This window comes from Delphinapterus leucas, chromosome 1 (assembly GCF_059928025.1).
Source record: "Delphinapterus leucas isolate spDelLeu-1000000601 "Yukka" chromosome 1, BTC_Dleu_Yukka2, whole genome shotgun sequence".
In the NCBI taxonomy this organism is placed as follows: Eukaryota; Metazoa; Chordata; class Mammalia; order Artiodactyla; family Monodontidae; genus Delphinapterus; species Delphinapterus leucas.
The window spans coordinates 183,032,176-183,048,692 of NC_143129.1; the positions used below are offsets into that span (position 1 = coordinate 183,032,176).

Here is a 16,517-nt window from a genome sequence, read left to right on the forward strand (position 1 = left end):
TTAGAGGAAAACATAGGCAGAACACTCTATGACATAAATCACAGCAAGATCCTTTCTGACCCACCTCCTAGAGTAATGGAAATAAAAACAAAAATAAACAAATGGGACCTAATGAAACTTCAAAGCTTTTGCACAGCAAAGGAAACCATAATCAAGACCAAAAGACAACCCTCAGAATGGGAGAAAATATTTGCAAATGAAGCAAATGACAAAGGATTAATCTCCAAAATTTACAAGCAGCTCATGCAGCTCAATAACAAAAAAACAAACAACCCAATCCAAAAATGGGCAGAAGACCTAAATAGACATTTCTCCAAAGAAGATATACAGAATGCCAACAAACACATGAAAGAATGCTCAACATCATTAATCATTAGAGAAATGCAAATCAAAACTACAATGAGATATCATCTCACACCAGTCAGAATGGCCATCATCAAAAAATCTAAAAACAATAAATGCTGGAGAGGGTGTGGAGAAAAGGGAACACTCTTGCACTGCTGGTGGGAATGTGAATTGGTTCAGCCACTATGGAGAACAGTATGGAGGTTCCTTAAAAAACTACAAATAGAACTACCATATGACCCAGCAATCCCACTACTGGGCATATACCCTGAGAAAACCATAATTCAAAAAGAGTCATGTACCAAAATGTTCATTGCAGCTCTATTTACAATAGCCCGGAGATGGAAACAACCTAAGCGCCCATCATCGGATGAATGGATAAAGAAGATGTGGCACATATATACAATGGAATATTACTCAGCCTTAAAAAGAAATGAAATTGAGCTATTTGTAATGAGATGGATAGACCTAGAGTCTGTCATACAGAGTGAAGTAAGTCAGAAAGAAAAAGACAAATACCGTATGCTAACACATATATATGGAATTTAAGGGGAAAAAAAATGTCATGAAGTACCTAGGGGTAAGACAGGAATAAAGACGCAGACCTACTGGAGAACGGACTTGAGGATATGGGGAGGGGGAAGGGTGAGCTTTGACAGGGCAAGAGAGAGTCATGGACATATACACACTAACAAACGTAGTAAGGTAGATAGCTAGGGGGAAGCAGCCGCAAGGCACAGGGATATTAGCTCGGTGCTTTGTGACAGCCTGGAGGGGTGGGATAGGGAGAGTGGGAGGGAGGGAGACGCCAGAGGGAAGACATATGGGAACATATGTATATGTATAACTGATTCACTTTGTTATAAAGCAGAAACTAACACACCATTGTAAAGCAATTATACCCCAATAAAGATGTTTAAAAAAATAAAAAAAATAAAAAAAAAATATGGAACTGTTGGAAGATTGTTTTAGGGTGTCCCCATGCTCAGAGTTTGGATTTCATCCTGTAGGGAATGGGGATGTTTTAGAGGGCTTAAATAGGGAGTAATATATCAGTGCACTTTAGAAATAATTCTCAGGACTTCCCTGGTGGCACAGTGGTTAAGAATCTGCCTGCCAAGGCAGGGGACGTGGGGTTGAGCCCTGGTCCGGGAAGATCCCACATGCCGCAAGCAATGAAGCCCATGCGCCACAACTACCGAGCCTGCGCTCTAGGGCCCGTGAGCCACAACTACTGAGCCCATGTGCCACAACTACTGAAGCCCACGTGCCTAGAGCCCGTGCTCCGCAACAAGAGAAGCCACGGCTCACTGCAACTAGAGAAAGCCCACGCGCAGCAACGAAGACCCAACAGTCAAAAATAAAAACAAATAAATAACTTTATTTTTAAAAAATGCATTCGTATAATGGCATATTAAATAATGGCGCTATGAGTAAAACAAAGTAAAGCAAGAGGATAAGGAGTGTTGGAATTCTAAATAGGGTGGTCAGGAAAGGCCTCACCATGTGACATTTGAGCAAAGAATTAAAGGAGACAAGGGAGTGAGCCAGGCAAACACCTAAAGGAAAAATGTTCTAAGCAAAGGAAACAAGGCAAAAGCCCTGAGGCAGAAGCAGGTCTGCCCAGTTCCAGGATCTCCAGCGAGATCAGAAGGGCTGAGCAGGAGTTAACAGAGGGAAGGAGTTTTGGTAGATGTCATCAGCGGTAAAAGGGAGCCACTGCAGGGTTTCTGAGCAGAGGAGTGACATGACCAAACATATTTTCAAAGCATCTCTCTGGCTGCTAAAGCTGACAACAGAATGTAGGGGGAAATAGGGTGGAAGAAAGGAGACCAGATGGGAAGGTACTGCTGTAACCCGGGTGAGAGCTGATGCTGACGTGGACCAGGGTGGTAGCAGTGGAAGTGGTGAGAAGTCATTCGATTCTAGATATATTATAAAGGTAGAGCCAGTGTGATTTGCTGATGGATGGAATGTGTGCTGCGAGAGAAAGAGGAGTCAGGAATGACTCCAAAAATTTTTGGCTTAAGCAACTAAAAAACTAGAGTTACCTTTAACTAAGAGAAAGATGGTCATGGAATAGGTTTAGGGGAGAAGATCAGTAGTTCAGCTTATAAAGAAGTTAAGTTTGGGATGTCTATTAAATATGCAAACAGTGGTGTTAAGTAGGTAACGCAGAACAGAGCCCAGGTCAGGGGAGAGGACTAGAGATTTACTAGATTTGGGGTCATCTGCATATAGATGGTATTTAAAGTCGTAAAGACTGGATGACATTACCAAGAGAGTGAGTGAGACAGAATGCAACAGCAGTGTGGGCATCACCGGGGAACTGGTTAGAAATACACAACCACAGGCCCTACCCTAGGTCTACTGAATCAAAATTTGCATCTTAACAAGATCCCCAGGTGATGTGTATACATCTTAAAGTTTGTAAAGCTCCACTGGTCCAGGTGAGAGATAATGAAGGGTAATAACAGGAGGGACGGTGTCAAGGGTTTACAAGTAGATGAGCTGAGTGAATGGAGGAGGGAAGGAGGTGAAGGGAGATTTCTGACTTAGAGACCACTTAGATGGTGTGCCGAGAGTCAACAGAGAGTATCAGGGGAAGCACAGGTTGGGAGGTATGAAGGGAAAGCATAAAGACACACACTACGGTTTTAAAGGTGCCGCTGAACTTGAGGTATACACAGGACATCCGAGTAGGGAGATCTAGTAGGTAGACAGAAAAAGAGAGAGACTAGAACCTGGCAGTAAAACCCAGAGACACTAAAGACTACCTTCAAGGAGATACCATGGTTAAAAGAAGGCTGTTTATTTGATTTGATTTTTTTTTGAAGAACAGAATTAGAATGTTGGTTGGTTGAGGGAAAAGCACAATTAGGAAGCCACACAGCCTGCAAGAAAGCTAATAATTGATGGAGAAAGGTCCCTAAGGAGGCCACAAAGAAAGGATTTTTTTTTTTAAGAAAGGATTTTAGGTACAAATTAAGAGCATAGCTTAAAAATAATGAGGAGAAATGAAAACATACGTCTACACAAAGAATTGTATGGTTTGGCTTTATACGTAATAGCCAAAAGCTGGAAACAACTCAAATGTTAATCAAGAAATGAATGAATGAATGAAGTTTATTATTAGCTCAAATAACGGAATACTATTGAGCAATAAAAAGGAAGAAACTACTGATACAAATAACATGGATGAATCTGAAGAGACATTATTTTGAGTGAAAGAAGCCAGATACAAAAAAGAACATGCTATATGATTCCAGTTATATGAAATTCTAGAAAAGAATTTATAATGACAGAAGACAGATCAGTGGTTGCCTGGGGCAGGGGAAACTGACAACAGAAGGGCAGAAAGCTTCAGGGTTCCTGCTATGGAATCCTTATTTTTTCTCCTGTGCTCTTCACTGAATGGCAATACATTCACCCATTCTCTTTGGATGGGCTTGTTTCTCAAAAATAAATATCCAGTTATACTAATGTAACTATAATGATGGTGACAACTATAACAGTAACATTCATTGAGTTCTTCCTGTGTGCCAAGCAATATACTAAGCACTCATGTGATCCTTACAACACTCCAATGAAGTAGGTACTATTATTCTCTCCTTTTTTCCCTAACATATGAGGAAACTTAAGCTGAAAGAGGTTGATTAACTTGTTCAAGATCTCACAGCCTGTGTAACAACCTTGACTCTAAAAGTTCATGCGCTTAACCGTTACACAAGATTTACAATGGTACGTTATCTACTCGTAGACATTAGAAAGAGGTCCACGCATTCAGAGTGCCTTTGGCTCATGGTACTTCTTTTTTTTTTAGATGTTGGGGGTAGGAGTTTATTAATTAATTAATTAATTTATTTTTGCTGTGTTGGGTCTTCGTTTCTGTGCGAGGGCTTTCTCTAGTTGTGGCAAGCAGGGGCCACTCTTCATCGTGGTGTGCGGGCCTCTCACTATCGCGGCCTCTCTCGTTGCGGAGCACGGGCTCCAGACGCCCAGGCTCAGTAGTTGTGGCTCACGGGCTTAGTTGCTCCGCGGCACGTGGGATCCTCCCAGACCAGGGCTCGAACCCGTGTCCCCTGCATTAGCAGGCAGACTCTCAACCCCTGCGCCACCAGGGAAGCCCCATGGTACTTCTTATTAGCCACTCAAGTTTCATCTGCCCCTGCATATTCCCTACCTAGTTGGAGCAGCTAGTGCTCTCTGGACTCCCCTCCCAAGTCCAAGTTGAGGTGTCCTAAACCTTCCCAGCTGCCAAGTAGTATTCATCTGGTTTTCCAGTTATGACTCCCAGTTCTGAGGTTTTCTTCCCCAATGCTCTCTCCTGTGACTACCTACCTAATATTCATTCATCTTTTCCCAACATCTTCTCTTCCCTATTTCCCCTCAGGCTTGTATTCTATTTTTGTTTGAGAACTGGAACCCAAACCAATTTCTCTTGTCTATGCACTAGGAATACTTTTTCATTGTCCATTAGCTCTAAACAGAACTCAAAGGTATGTAAGAACACTCTCAGCATAGAACCGCTGAATCAGATTGTCACCGAGAAACAGCATGCAAATACAACGCACATATGGTGAGGCCTCTCCTCCACCACTTCTAAGACTGTACACACTAAAACCAACATAAATGCCAAAATAGAACACCTTATTATCATCATCAAAATTAGCGGGTGAACACAGTGAGAAAATGTTTATTCAGCAAGTTCTTCCAACGATGAAAGAAGTATATTTTCCAGTTTTGTTTTGTGTGGCACTGGCCCTAACTATTTGTCATTGAGATTTCGATATTCCACAAAAACGTTGACGCTTCCACACATATTCACATGTCAAAAATCAGAGCTAATTATATTAACATGACAGCCACTTACTTTTACAAAGCAAATTCTGTGAATCTGAAGCGTTTTGCAAGGTAGGCTATTGGAACCATTCCAACTGGTGTGTCAACAGTCTTCTCTAAGTTGGACTTAGAAGAGTGGTTTCACATGCAAATTGTAACTCTGAGAAACAATTTACGGTGATAAATTAAGAAATTCTATGATTGGACAAACAATTCATTCTGGTGGAGTTCTACGGTAATCTTGGAAGTTTGTCCTGGGTGGTTGAAATATAATTAACTTTAAAGACAACACCTGAGAAACAATTTCGCCGTAAACCCTGATGTCGTCTTGGGGACTAATGACTTCAAGGAGATGGGCTGGGAACATCTGAAAATGTTTTAATTTTCTGAGTAACTTCTAGACTGCTGCCAACAGCTAGCAGTCTCTCCTCAAGAGGAGTGAGTGTCCCGCTTCCAGGAACATAGATCTAGTCTTTTATAGATTTAGAAATTACGAATTTCAGAAAAAAGAGAAGTGCCCCGCCAAGCCCAAGAAGCCTCTTGAAAAGGATTTTTTTCCCCCAGGGTGCACTCACTTGTTCCAGAGGCAAATTTACCGAGGTTTTCGGTTCCACAGAGAGAAACAGAAACAATGAAGGGGCAAGCCTCCCTGTTCCAAACTTGAATGTGACCTAGCTTCCGGGACAGTTGTACCTTACCCTCAAAGACCCTAAGCAGTCCTGAGCTGACTCAACCAGAGACGGGTTTTTCAAGAGCTCTGGGAGGTGACTTACCTCCTCCTCACAGCGAACCAGCCCGAGCTCTCCGAGAGACGCTCCGCAGCCCGGACGCTAATGAGGGTAACATCCGCGGCCGCGCCCTCATTGGCTCCAGGAGGCCGGAAGTGCGTGCGTCTGACGGAAGTGCTCCTCTTCTACGCGTCCGCCGAGCGGGGCCCCTCAGGTAGGCGGGGCCCCTGGCTCCGAACTCTGGGACCGAGTGGTGGGTGGAGGCGGAGAAGGGACCCCGAGGGCCTGAGGAGGTGGTTCGGTTTCTGGTCGGGAAAAGTGGAAGAGTTTCGGAGGCAGCGGATTCCCGGCGACCTCTGGTGGCAGTCGGGCCTAGTCGAGCCGGCCGCCGCACGACCCAAATGTGGGAGCTTCATGTTCCCCGGTGGGAGATGGGATTTGGGGCTGTGATCGGGGCTGCTCCCTGACCGCGTCCGGATGGTTGAGGTCCAGACGCTGCTCGCTTCCAGCCGGGAAAATGTATGCGCTCCTTTTCCGTGATTTTGGATATGACAACTTCCTTCAAGGCAGATCCGGGTGCGGGGTTTTCCTGAGTAACACTCTCGGTCTCACTAGAAAAAAACCTCAGAAAGACTGCCAGAGGCACAGTCGAAAGAGAAAACGGGTTTCTCCTCCTCCTCCACACCCCCTCCCGCCCCTATGATGTCGTCCTAGAAAGAGAGGGTGTGTTTCAGTTGCAGGCTGCCCAAGTGGCAGTTACTGGGACTGCTTTAGGTATACGTTTATGTATAGTAAATAAAACCACTTTTTAATGGTTTCCCTTTTCCCAGCCAGCTCCACCCCCAGGTGGTTTGAACTTTGAGCCTCTTATAGTCCTGATGAACAGTTTCGCTTTCCTCAAGTTTAAGACACTTGGAACTTCAAGAATTGGAGGTTTATGCAATTTGAGACCGGTCCGCACTGAGCAGAGTTCAGAGGATTAAGAGACAGGTGAGCATGAATGAGTACCTTAATTCTCAAAAATTAAGTTTTTGGGCTTCCCTGGTGGCGCAGTGGTTAAGAGACCCTCTGCCGATGCAGGGGACACGGGTTCGTGCCCCGGTCCGGGAAGATCCCACATGCAGCGGGGCGGCTGGGCCCATGGGCCATGGCCGCTGAGCCTGCGCGTCCGGAGCCTGTGCTCCGCAACGGGAGAGGCCACAGCAGTGAGAGGCCCGTGTACTGCAAAAAAAAAAACAAAAAACTTACAGTTTTTGAAGAGTAATTTTGCAGTTTCGGTAAAAGGTGCACCACCTTTATTGAATACTAGGTGGTGCCCGTGAGTTAATCTTTCTGGGATAAATCTCAAATAATGTAGCATGAGGGTAAGGTTTTTAAAGCATCTTCATCTTCTCTGAAATTCATTTAGAATAGCTTTACCTCCTTACAGTACGTTGTGCCTTTATACAGTTCATTCAGTTATCGAATATGTAGTCTGTATTAAGTGCTGAAGAGGCTAAGAAAGGAATCAGACCCATTTTCTGCTCTCAGTTTACAGTCTGGAGAGGAAGACAGACAAATAAACAACAAGCTATGATGAAATCACATATAATTCAAGGCAGACATAGTGTTAAATGGAGACTAAGACATAGATCTTAGTCTCCAAAATCGCAATTGATCGCAAAAGCGATCAATTATCATTATTCATTTACCATTTATTTATTCAGTACCTTCTATCTGCCCAGCATTGTGCTAGCCGCTGGTGTATAAAGAAAATGTAAAATCCCCACTCTCAAATAACTCACAATGTAGTGATTGGGAGGGAACCAAGGAAGGCATTATGGAGAAGGTGAAACTTGACCTTGAAGGATGGATGACTTGGCCTTGATAAGTAGAAGAAAATGCAGGCTCAAAAGAGAAGGATGAGGACTTCCCTGGTGGCGCAGTGGTTAAGAATCCGCCTGCCAATGCAGGGGACACAGGCTCGATCCCTGGACCAGAAGATCCCACATGGCGCGGAGTAACCAAGCCTGTGCGCCACAACTACTGAGCCCGAGTGCCTACAGCCCGTGCTCCGCAACAAGAGAAGCCACCGCAATGAGAAGCCCACGCACTGCAGTGAAGAGTAGCCCCCGCTCGCCACAACTAGAGTATGCCCGTGCACAGCAACAAAGACCCAACGCAGCAAAAAAAAATAAGTAAAATTTTTTTTTTTTTTTTTTTTTTGCAGTACGCAGGCCTCTCACTGTTGTGGCCTCTCCCGTTGTGGAGCACAGGCTCCGGACGCGCAGGCTCAGTGGCCATGACTCACAGGCCCAGCCGTTCCGCAGCATGTGGGATCTTCCCGGACCAGGGCACAAACCTGCGTCCCCTGCATCAGCAGGCAGAGTCTCAACCACTGCGTCACCACGGAAGCCCTAGCCAGTCTTTTATTTTAAAAAAAAAAAAGAGAGAAGGATGAGCTTCTTCTCTGTCCCTTTAATCTTGCCTCAGGTAGTTTCTTGGCTACTCCTCCCTTGATTAGCAGCTATTCAGAATCCACCCTTTGGAACTCAGGGAAGGTCTCGAAGGCTGGAGTCTTACCTGTAAGAAATGGTGGACAGGGAGTTCCCTGGTGGCAGAGTGGTTAAGAACCTGCCTGCCAGTGCAGGGGACACGGGTTCGATCCCTGGTCCAGAAGATCCCACATGCCGCGGAGCAACTAAACCTGTGCGCCACAACTACGGAGCCTGTGCTCTAGACCCCATGAGCCACAACTACTGAAGCCCGTGCTCCACAATGAAGAGAAGCCACCGCAATGAGAAGCCGGGGAACCCCAACAAAGAGTCGCCCCTGCTCGCAACAACTAGAGAAAGTCGGTGTGCAGCAATGAAGACCCAACACAGCCAAAAATAAATAAATTTTTTAAAAAAAGAAATTGTAATAACAAAAACCTTATTTCCGATATTAACAAAAAATACAAGATATCTAAGAACATCCAGTGTTTAAAGCCTTTGTGAATAAAATAATACTTTTTTTTAAACTGGAGATCATAAAAGAAAGCTTTGATAAGTGGAGAGATATATTGCTTGATTGGAAGTTTCAAATTTTAAGGATACAGATTTTCTCCATATTAATTTTAATGTAACCCCTGTCAAAATTTCAACTGAGGGACTTCCCTGGTGGTACAGTGGTTAAGAATTCGCCTGCCAATGCAGGGGACACTGGTTCGAGCCCTGGTCCGGGAAGATCTCACATGCCTTGGAGCAGCTAAGCCCGTGCACCACAGCTACTGAAGCCTGCGTGCCTAGAGCCCATGCTCCACAACAAGAGAAGCCACCGCAGTGAGAAGCCCATGCATTGCAACAAATAGTAGCCCCTGCTCGCCACAACTAGAGAAAGCCTGCGCGCAGCAACGAAGACCCAATGAAGCCCAAAATAAATAAATCAATAAAATAAAATAAAAAAATTTCAATTGAATTTTTTTTGGAATTTGTCAAAATGATTCTTAAATTCATCTAGAAGGGAAAATGTACAAGTATAGTCAAGAATTTTGGGGAAAAAAAATAATAGAGCCAACTCCTTATCAGTCATCAGTATACACCAGCTCTAAAGCTATAATAATTAAAATAGTAAAGTAATGCCTTAGGACCAGAATATTATCAATGAAACAGACTTGAGTCTGTTTCTATTGAGTCTCAATTAAAGGTAGCATAAATAAATACTAGTAAACAGTGTTGGGGCAGCTGGCTATCCATTTGAAAGAAAATAAAAGATCCCTACTTCACAGCATTAACAAAAAAATAGTACATTTTTGGGAATTCCTTGGCAGTCCAGTGGTTAGGACTTGGTGCTCTCACTGCCATGGGCGCGGGTTCAGTCCCTGGTCAGGGAACTAAGATCCCACAAGCCCCACAGTGCAGCCAAAAACAAAAACAAAATAGTATATTTTTAAAAATCTTGAGATGGTCAGGGCTTGCTTTCATGGGACACAAAACTAAGAAAACATAGAGGAGAACATAGGTTTGGCCATTAAAAATAATAATTTACCATAACAAAAAATGCCATAAATAAAATTTAAAGCCAGGAGACAAGAGATAATATTTGCAACATAATTGCAAGGACTTTATATCCATGTTGTATAAATCAGTAAGAGAAAGATAATCCAGTAGAAAAATGGGCACATTTCCAAAGAAGAAATTCACATCAAAAGTTGTTCATTGGGCTTCCCTGGTGGCGCAGTGGTTGAGAGTCCGCCTGCCGATGCAGGGGACACGGGTTCGTGCCCCGGTCCAGGAAGATGCCACATGCCGCGGAGCGGCTGGGCCCGCGAGCCATGGCCGCTGAGCCTGCGCGTCCGGAGCCTGTGCTCCGCAACGGGAGAGGCCACAACAGTAAGAGGCTCGCGTACCACAAAAAAAAAAAAAAAAAAAAAGTTGTTCATGCCCACAAGTCATTAGGTAAATGCACCTAAAGACCAATAAGATAATACTAGGAGAATTCTGAGTCCTGGAGTGTACTTATTAAGAACGAAAAAGAATGTTAAAATGAATCTTGTAAAGCAGAGTCACGCCTGATCTGTTTCTTTATAAATCTGTATTTTCATCTATCAAATATGTTTAAAGTAAGATAGACTAATAGTTAAGACTTCTAATTAATTTGTGAATTCAATTAAGAAGACTCCCAGGCATTTTTGTGGGGTGTTACTACTATATGCGTTTCAACTTTTATATATAAATTGAGATTTTTTTTTTTGCACGACTATCTTCCCCACACCTGTAGCTCAGAAAGAGTATAGCCAATTTTTTTTTTTGGCTGTACCATGCAGCATGCGGGATCTTAGTTCCTAGACCAAGGATCGAACCAGCGCCCCCTGTAGGGTAAGCGCAGAGTCTTAACTACTGTATTGCCAGGGAAGTCCCCACCACTTTTTTTTTTTGAGTATAGCCTACTTTAAATTGCTTTATTGTTCTCCTTAGTAAAATGGCTTCCAGAGGAAAGACAGAGACAAGCAAATTAAAGCAGAACTTAGAAGAGCAGTTGGATAGACTAATGCAGCAATTACAGGACCTGGAGGAATGCAGGTAATAGTATAATTGTGTGCTGCTATGCTGTAAAATGGCTTTTGTCTCCTGCAGCTAGATTATAAGCTCCATGTGTGCAGGCCCATGTGTGATTTTGGTTTCCCCTGTAGTGTTCTTCACAGTGCTTTGTCTGCTGGAGAAATAAACTCAGTACTGGCTTTGGAGTTTAAAAGGCTGGGATATGAAAGTATTTAGATTAATTTCAAAGTGAATGTGAACTTGGGCTAAATATTTAACCACCTTAAGTTTCCATTTCCTTGAGTATGAAATGGAAATAATAACACCCATCTTGTCTTCAGTATTTGAAGTAGCCCTGCCTGGTATCAAGCTGAGAAGGTACTGCTTGAACTTCTGGTGTGTCTTCAGCCTTAACTGCTCAAAGAAATAAGACTGCTCATTGCCTTTTTAACAACCTTGAAAGACTATTGTAACTATTGCAGATGAAGGGAACAACACAATGCTTGGCCCAAAGCAGGCACTAGATAAATGGGAGCTGTTTTGTAGTAAATGTTTAATAAATGGCTTGTTTGGAGTACTCAGATGGCAAGTACTGCATTGCTGTTGTATTTCAAGGTGCATAAAATTTTACCTACCATTAATGATAATGATGGTAATAATAACAGCTATTTATCAAGTACCTATTATATGCCAAGTACTTTCCATATTTCATTTAATGCTCATAGCAACCCTATAAAGTAAGTACTATCATTATCTACAGCTTATACAATAGATAAAAAAAACTGAGACTTGGCTAGTCAAGTATCTTGCCCAAGGCTATACCATTGATTCAGAGACTGCTTAAAAGGAAGTTATTATGTGGTTTGTTTGTTAAGTATGTCTCATTTTGGTTTAAAAAAAAATAAGAAAGTTTAATTGTCAGAATTGCAGGAAAACGCCCACACTAATGTCTGAACACATCCATCATTAGTATTTTGATATTTCCTTTCAGCCTTTTTCCCCCAGGATATTTTTTGTATATATATGTATCTGAAGTCTTAGTGTATAAATACTAAGATTGTTTTTTTCTTGTGGAACTCTATATTTTTCTATATTATGTTCACTGTACTTCAGAGAGGAACTTGATACAGATGAATATGAAGAAACCAAAAAAGAAACTCTGGAACAACTAAGTGAATTTAATGATTCACTAAAGAAAATTATGTCTGGAAATATGACTTTGGTTGATGAACTAAGTGGAATGCAACTGGTAAGCATCATTTACTTACATTGGTGACACAGTTTGGTTTTTGTTGTTGTTTTTTTCCAGTAAGTATATTTAAGATAGAAAATGTACCCTTTTTGGGGTTTAACTTCTAGAGAAATGTCTACTTATGGATAAAACAGCATTTGCTTCCAGATCTTCATCTAGTTATATATTTGACTCCAGTGACATGCATAGAAATAGCAAATGGATGCTAAAGTTGTAATACTGTTTGATGAACAAAGAAGACCTATTAAGAATTGAAGACCTATCAATCAAATATTGTAATATCTGCTTTGTTGGACTATTTTGGTTAGTTTTCACCTTCTTGTATTTCTAGGCTATCCAGGCAGCTATCAGCCAGGCCTTTAAAACCCCAGAGGTCATCAGATTGTTTGCAAAGAAACAACCAGGTCAGCTTCGGACAAGGTTAGCAGAGGTAAAGTTTCTTTAAATTGATCCAGTCCCTGTATGTATTTCTTTTCTCAGCCCAAGAATTTGCTCATTATGTTATTCTAAAGTTTAAAAATTGGTCATTTGAAAATGTACAACACCAAGAGTGAACCCTAGGGACTTCCCTGGCGGTCCAGTGGTTAATACTCTGTGCTCCCAGTGCAGGGGGCCCGGGTTCAATCCCTGGTCAGGGAACTAGATCCTGCGTGCCGCAACTAAAAGAGCCCGCACGCCACAACGAAGACCCGACGGAGCCAAATAAATAAGTAAATAATTAAAAAAAATAAATTAATTACATTTAAAAAACAAAAAGAGTGAACCCTAATAAAGTATGGACTTTGGGTGATTACGATGTGTCAGTGTAGGTTCATCAGTTGGAACAAATGTACCACTCTGGTGGGGATGTTTATAATGGGGATACTATGCATGAGTGAGGGCAAGGGGTGTATGAGGAATCTCTGTACCATTTGCTCAATTTACTGTGAACCTAAAACTGCTCTAAAAAATAGTCTATTTCAAAAAACTAGTCAGTTGACTTTAGAGCCACAACCCACAACTTGGTTTCTGACAAAATTAGTCCTTTGAGCAGTTGTTGTTGATAACAAATGTAGAGGTTTAACCAGCATATGGCAGTTTAAATTGCTACTGACTGCTTCTGCTACAACTCCACATTTAAAGTTTTACTATTTATTTCTGGAGCTCTGAATTGAAATCCCATCTAGCATTCATTAGCAGCCATGCTTTATGCATGTGCGGCCTTTCCCATCTAAGAATTTCAAACATCTTTATAAACCTGACACTTGAGGAAGTCTGTTTATAGACTTGAATATAGTTAAGACATTAATAAGTTATTTGCAGCCATTGGTAACTTAATAGCATAGTGGTTAAGAGCATGGATTTGGATCAAACTGTTTGGATTTGTACCCCTGTTCTACTGTGGACGTATGTGACGTTGGGGAAGTTATTTTCTTCAACCTCTTTTTTTTTTTTTTTCTTCTTTTTTCTTCCTTCGGCCGCACCATGCGGCATGTGGGATCTTAGTTCCCCGACCAGGGATCGAACCCGTGTCCCCTGCATTGGAAGGCGGATTCTTTACTACTGGACCACCAGGGAAGTCCTTCTTCAACCTTTTTTTGTGCCTGTTTCCCCATTTGTAAAAAGGCAGTAATGATAGTCCCTACCTCTTATGGTTGTTATGAGGTTTAAATGGAGTAAAATGTGTAAAGCACATAGAATAGTACCAAAGCATAGTACATGCTATCAATGTTTCTGGTGGTAGAGGTGATATTTAACCAAAGTTCCAGGAGATCTGTTACCAGTTGTCTCATTCAGGCCTTTAGACCACACTTCAGTTTAATGAAATAGAGTTCTTAGAGGATAGCTCCTCTTTAAAGAAGCTATTGACCTACTAATTCCTCAGTAGAGTTTATAACTAAGACAATGGTTATGATTAGTATCAAGATTTATTAGAACTGTGCAATAACATTTCTATCATGTTTGCCTTGAGTTGTTTCTATAGTTCTTTATAATATTAATTGGTAGAGGACCTTTTCTTTAAAAAGTACATCTGAAAAGCTTGATTTTATGCAAAGAATGCTTTTAACTTAAATACCATATGCTTTGCATTCATCTGTTACAGATGGATAGAGATCTCATGGTAGGAAAGCTGGAAAGAGACCTGTATACTCAGCAGAAAGTGGAGATACTAACAGCTCTCAGGAAACTTGGAGAGAAGGTACTTGTATTTAATTTAATATATTAGGTATAAAGAAAAAGTGTGAAGTATTTGGTATAGAACTTCTTGATCTGTGATTTAGTTTGTGGTCCTAAGACATTCTTTTTTTTTTTTTTTTTTTTTTTTTTTCGGTACGCGAGCCTCTCACTGTTGTGGCCTCTCCCGTTGCGGAGCACAGGCTCCGGACGCGCAGGCTCAGCGGCCATGGCTCACGGGTCCAGCCGCTCCGCGGCCTGTGGGATCTTCCCAGACCGGAGCACGAACCCGTGTCCCCTGCATCGGCAGGCAGACTCTCAACCACTGCGCCACCAGGGAAGCCCCTAAGACATTCTTAACAGTGATTCCTAGAGCCACTTTGTTCACATTTGAACTCAGTCCTTTGGGTTTTGTTCTGTTTGTTTAGCTGACAGCAGATGACGAGGCCTTCTTGTCAGCAAACGCAGGTGCTATACTCAGCCAGTTTGAGAAAGTCTCTACAGACCTTGGTGAGTACCCTCGTATTTCTGAAAGCTGGATATGAATTACTGCTCTAGATTGACAGATGGCACGGGTGAGATAAAATGATGGCCTTTTCTTGAGTTTAGAGGTGAAACCAGAATTGTTTTCTTTATAAACCGCTTTTTAATGGGTTTGTTTTCCAATACTATTTAATTAAAAATAATCAAATTAATATAGCCTAATGCTTTAAAAATATTTCAGCTAAATGTAAATATAAAAGTAAACTAAAATGTTACATGTTCTATTTCATACCCTAATTAAAGTAAGTATTTGTAACCAATAAATTGCCCTATGTGGCTGAGTTGTTTGTGCAGGGAAGGAAATTGTCGTGGTGGTGGGGAGGGTCAGGGATAATGCGCTGATAATAAAAACTCGTTTCATTTTCTGTTTTATCATCTATGTGATAGATTTTCCTCTCTTTACCTGGAACTATAAATGCATTTGAAATGACATTTCTGTTTATTATGTGTCTTTCTCCTTAGGCTCTGGCGACAAAGTTCTTGCTTTGGCAAGTTTTGAGGTTGAAAAAACAAAAAAATGACATGGTGTGAAAACTTAGGACATCGATCGCATTCTTGTTGTAAATGGCATTTTTCTTCCGGGGATTTTGAGTCATGGCAAAGAAGTCAAGAGATTCATGAAATGTATTAATAACCTAAGAAAAGGTGACAGAAAAACATACTTAAGGCTTTTGTTTATGCCTTTCATCATTGTGCTTTGTGTAGGGATACCCACTTCTGTGATCCTGGACTTGTTGGGATGGAGGGGCTCACTGGACCTTATTCATTATGATTTGTCTGTTTAAGAGAAAACAAAATAGTGTCTCTGCCTGTCTTTACTGAGCCTCCTTGTTTTTAAATGCTGGTAGTAAATGAAAAGATGTGAACTGATGATTCTTTTCTGCTCATAATTTATCCCCACTTGTTGGAGTAAATAATGTAGCAACATCAACAGACCTCATATGTGTTCACAGAACTTTAGAGTTCTGAGTGATCTTAGAATCATTTTCATTTTACAAACAAGGAAAGTAAGGCTCAGAAAGAGCAAGTGACTTTCTTAAAGTCACATTAGAGACAGAGCTGGGGATAAGACTTGGGTGTCCTGTCAGTTTAGTGTCCATTGAGTTTTATTTCTTTATTTTGTGCTGCTTTTAAAAAATAATTCCCACATATCGGTATAAGTCCGTATTTATGAAAATTCAATGTCCCCAAAAAAGTTGTCACTGAGTGACCATTCCCCAGCCCGTAAGCTCTCAGTATGAATGGTGCCCATTGTATCTCTGAGTTTTGAGCTTGGAACAATGGGAGCCCTGTTGAGAGTCTCCTGAAGTAACTTAACCTCCTGCGTTGTTTCACCAGGGAAGCAATTGGAAGTGGCAGCTCGAGGCCCTCCCTGTGTGTGACCTCTTTGCTGAAACCCAGAGGGTGGTGACTGTAAACTACTATTTACTCTTCAGTTTTGGGAGAAACACAGAATAAGTTATGAGAAGAAGCCGGTTTCTCTCCTGAGTGTTTACGTCTCTCTGCATGCTCAGATATATAGATTTTTCCCATATGCATGTAGGTCACCTTATTTCCTAGGCTCTGGCCACTTTATATTCTTTCACATTTTTCTCAATATTTTTCTTTAGACTTTATACAAATTAAAAACATTTTTAAAGCTTCTTGTGTACT

General features: G+C 41.7%; 1 protein-coding gene across 3 annotated transcripts; it reads left to right on the forward strand.

Annotated features, from left to right (window-relative positions):
* The first annotated feature begins 6,790 nt into the window (after nt 1–6,790).
* On the forward strand, nt 6,791–15,499 carry LZIC (leucine zipper and CTNNBIP1 domain containing). 3 transcript variants are annotated; one of them, XM_022598807.3, is made up of 7 exons: nt 6,791–6,905; nt 10,853–10,957; nt 12,029–12,164; nt 12,499–12,597; nt 14,251–14,346; nt 14,750–14,831; nt 15,327–15,499. In XM_022598807.3, the coding sequence occupies exons 2-7, from the start codon at nt 10,857–10,859 to the stop codon at nt 15,383–15,385; spliced, it is 573 nt and encodes a 190-aa protein (XP_022454515.1). In that variant the 5' UTR covers nt 6,791–6,905; nt 10,853–10,856; the 3' UTR covers nt 15,386–15,499. The 3 variants fall into 3 exon arrangements, with proteins under 3 accessions (XP_022454515.1, XP_022454516.1, XP_089757930.1); XM_022598808.3 differs by lacking the exon at nt 14,251–14,346; XM_089901804.1 differs by lacking the exons at nt 14,251–14,346; nt 14,750–14,831; nt 15,327–15,499 and adding an exon at nt 13,653–14,231.
* The last annotated feature ends 1,018 nt before the right edge of the window (nt 15,500–16,517 follow it).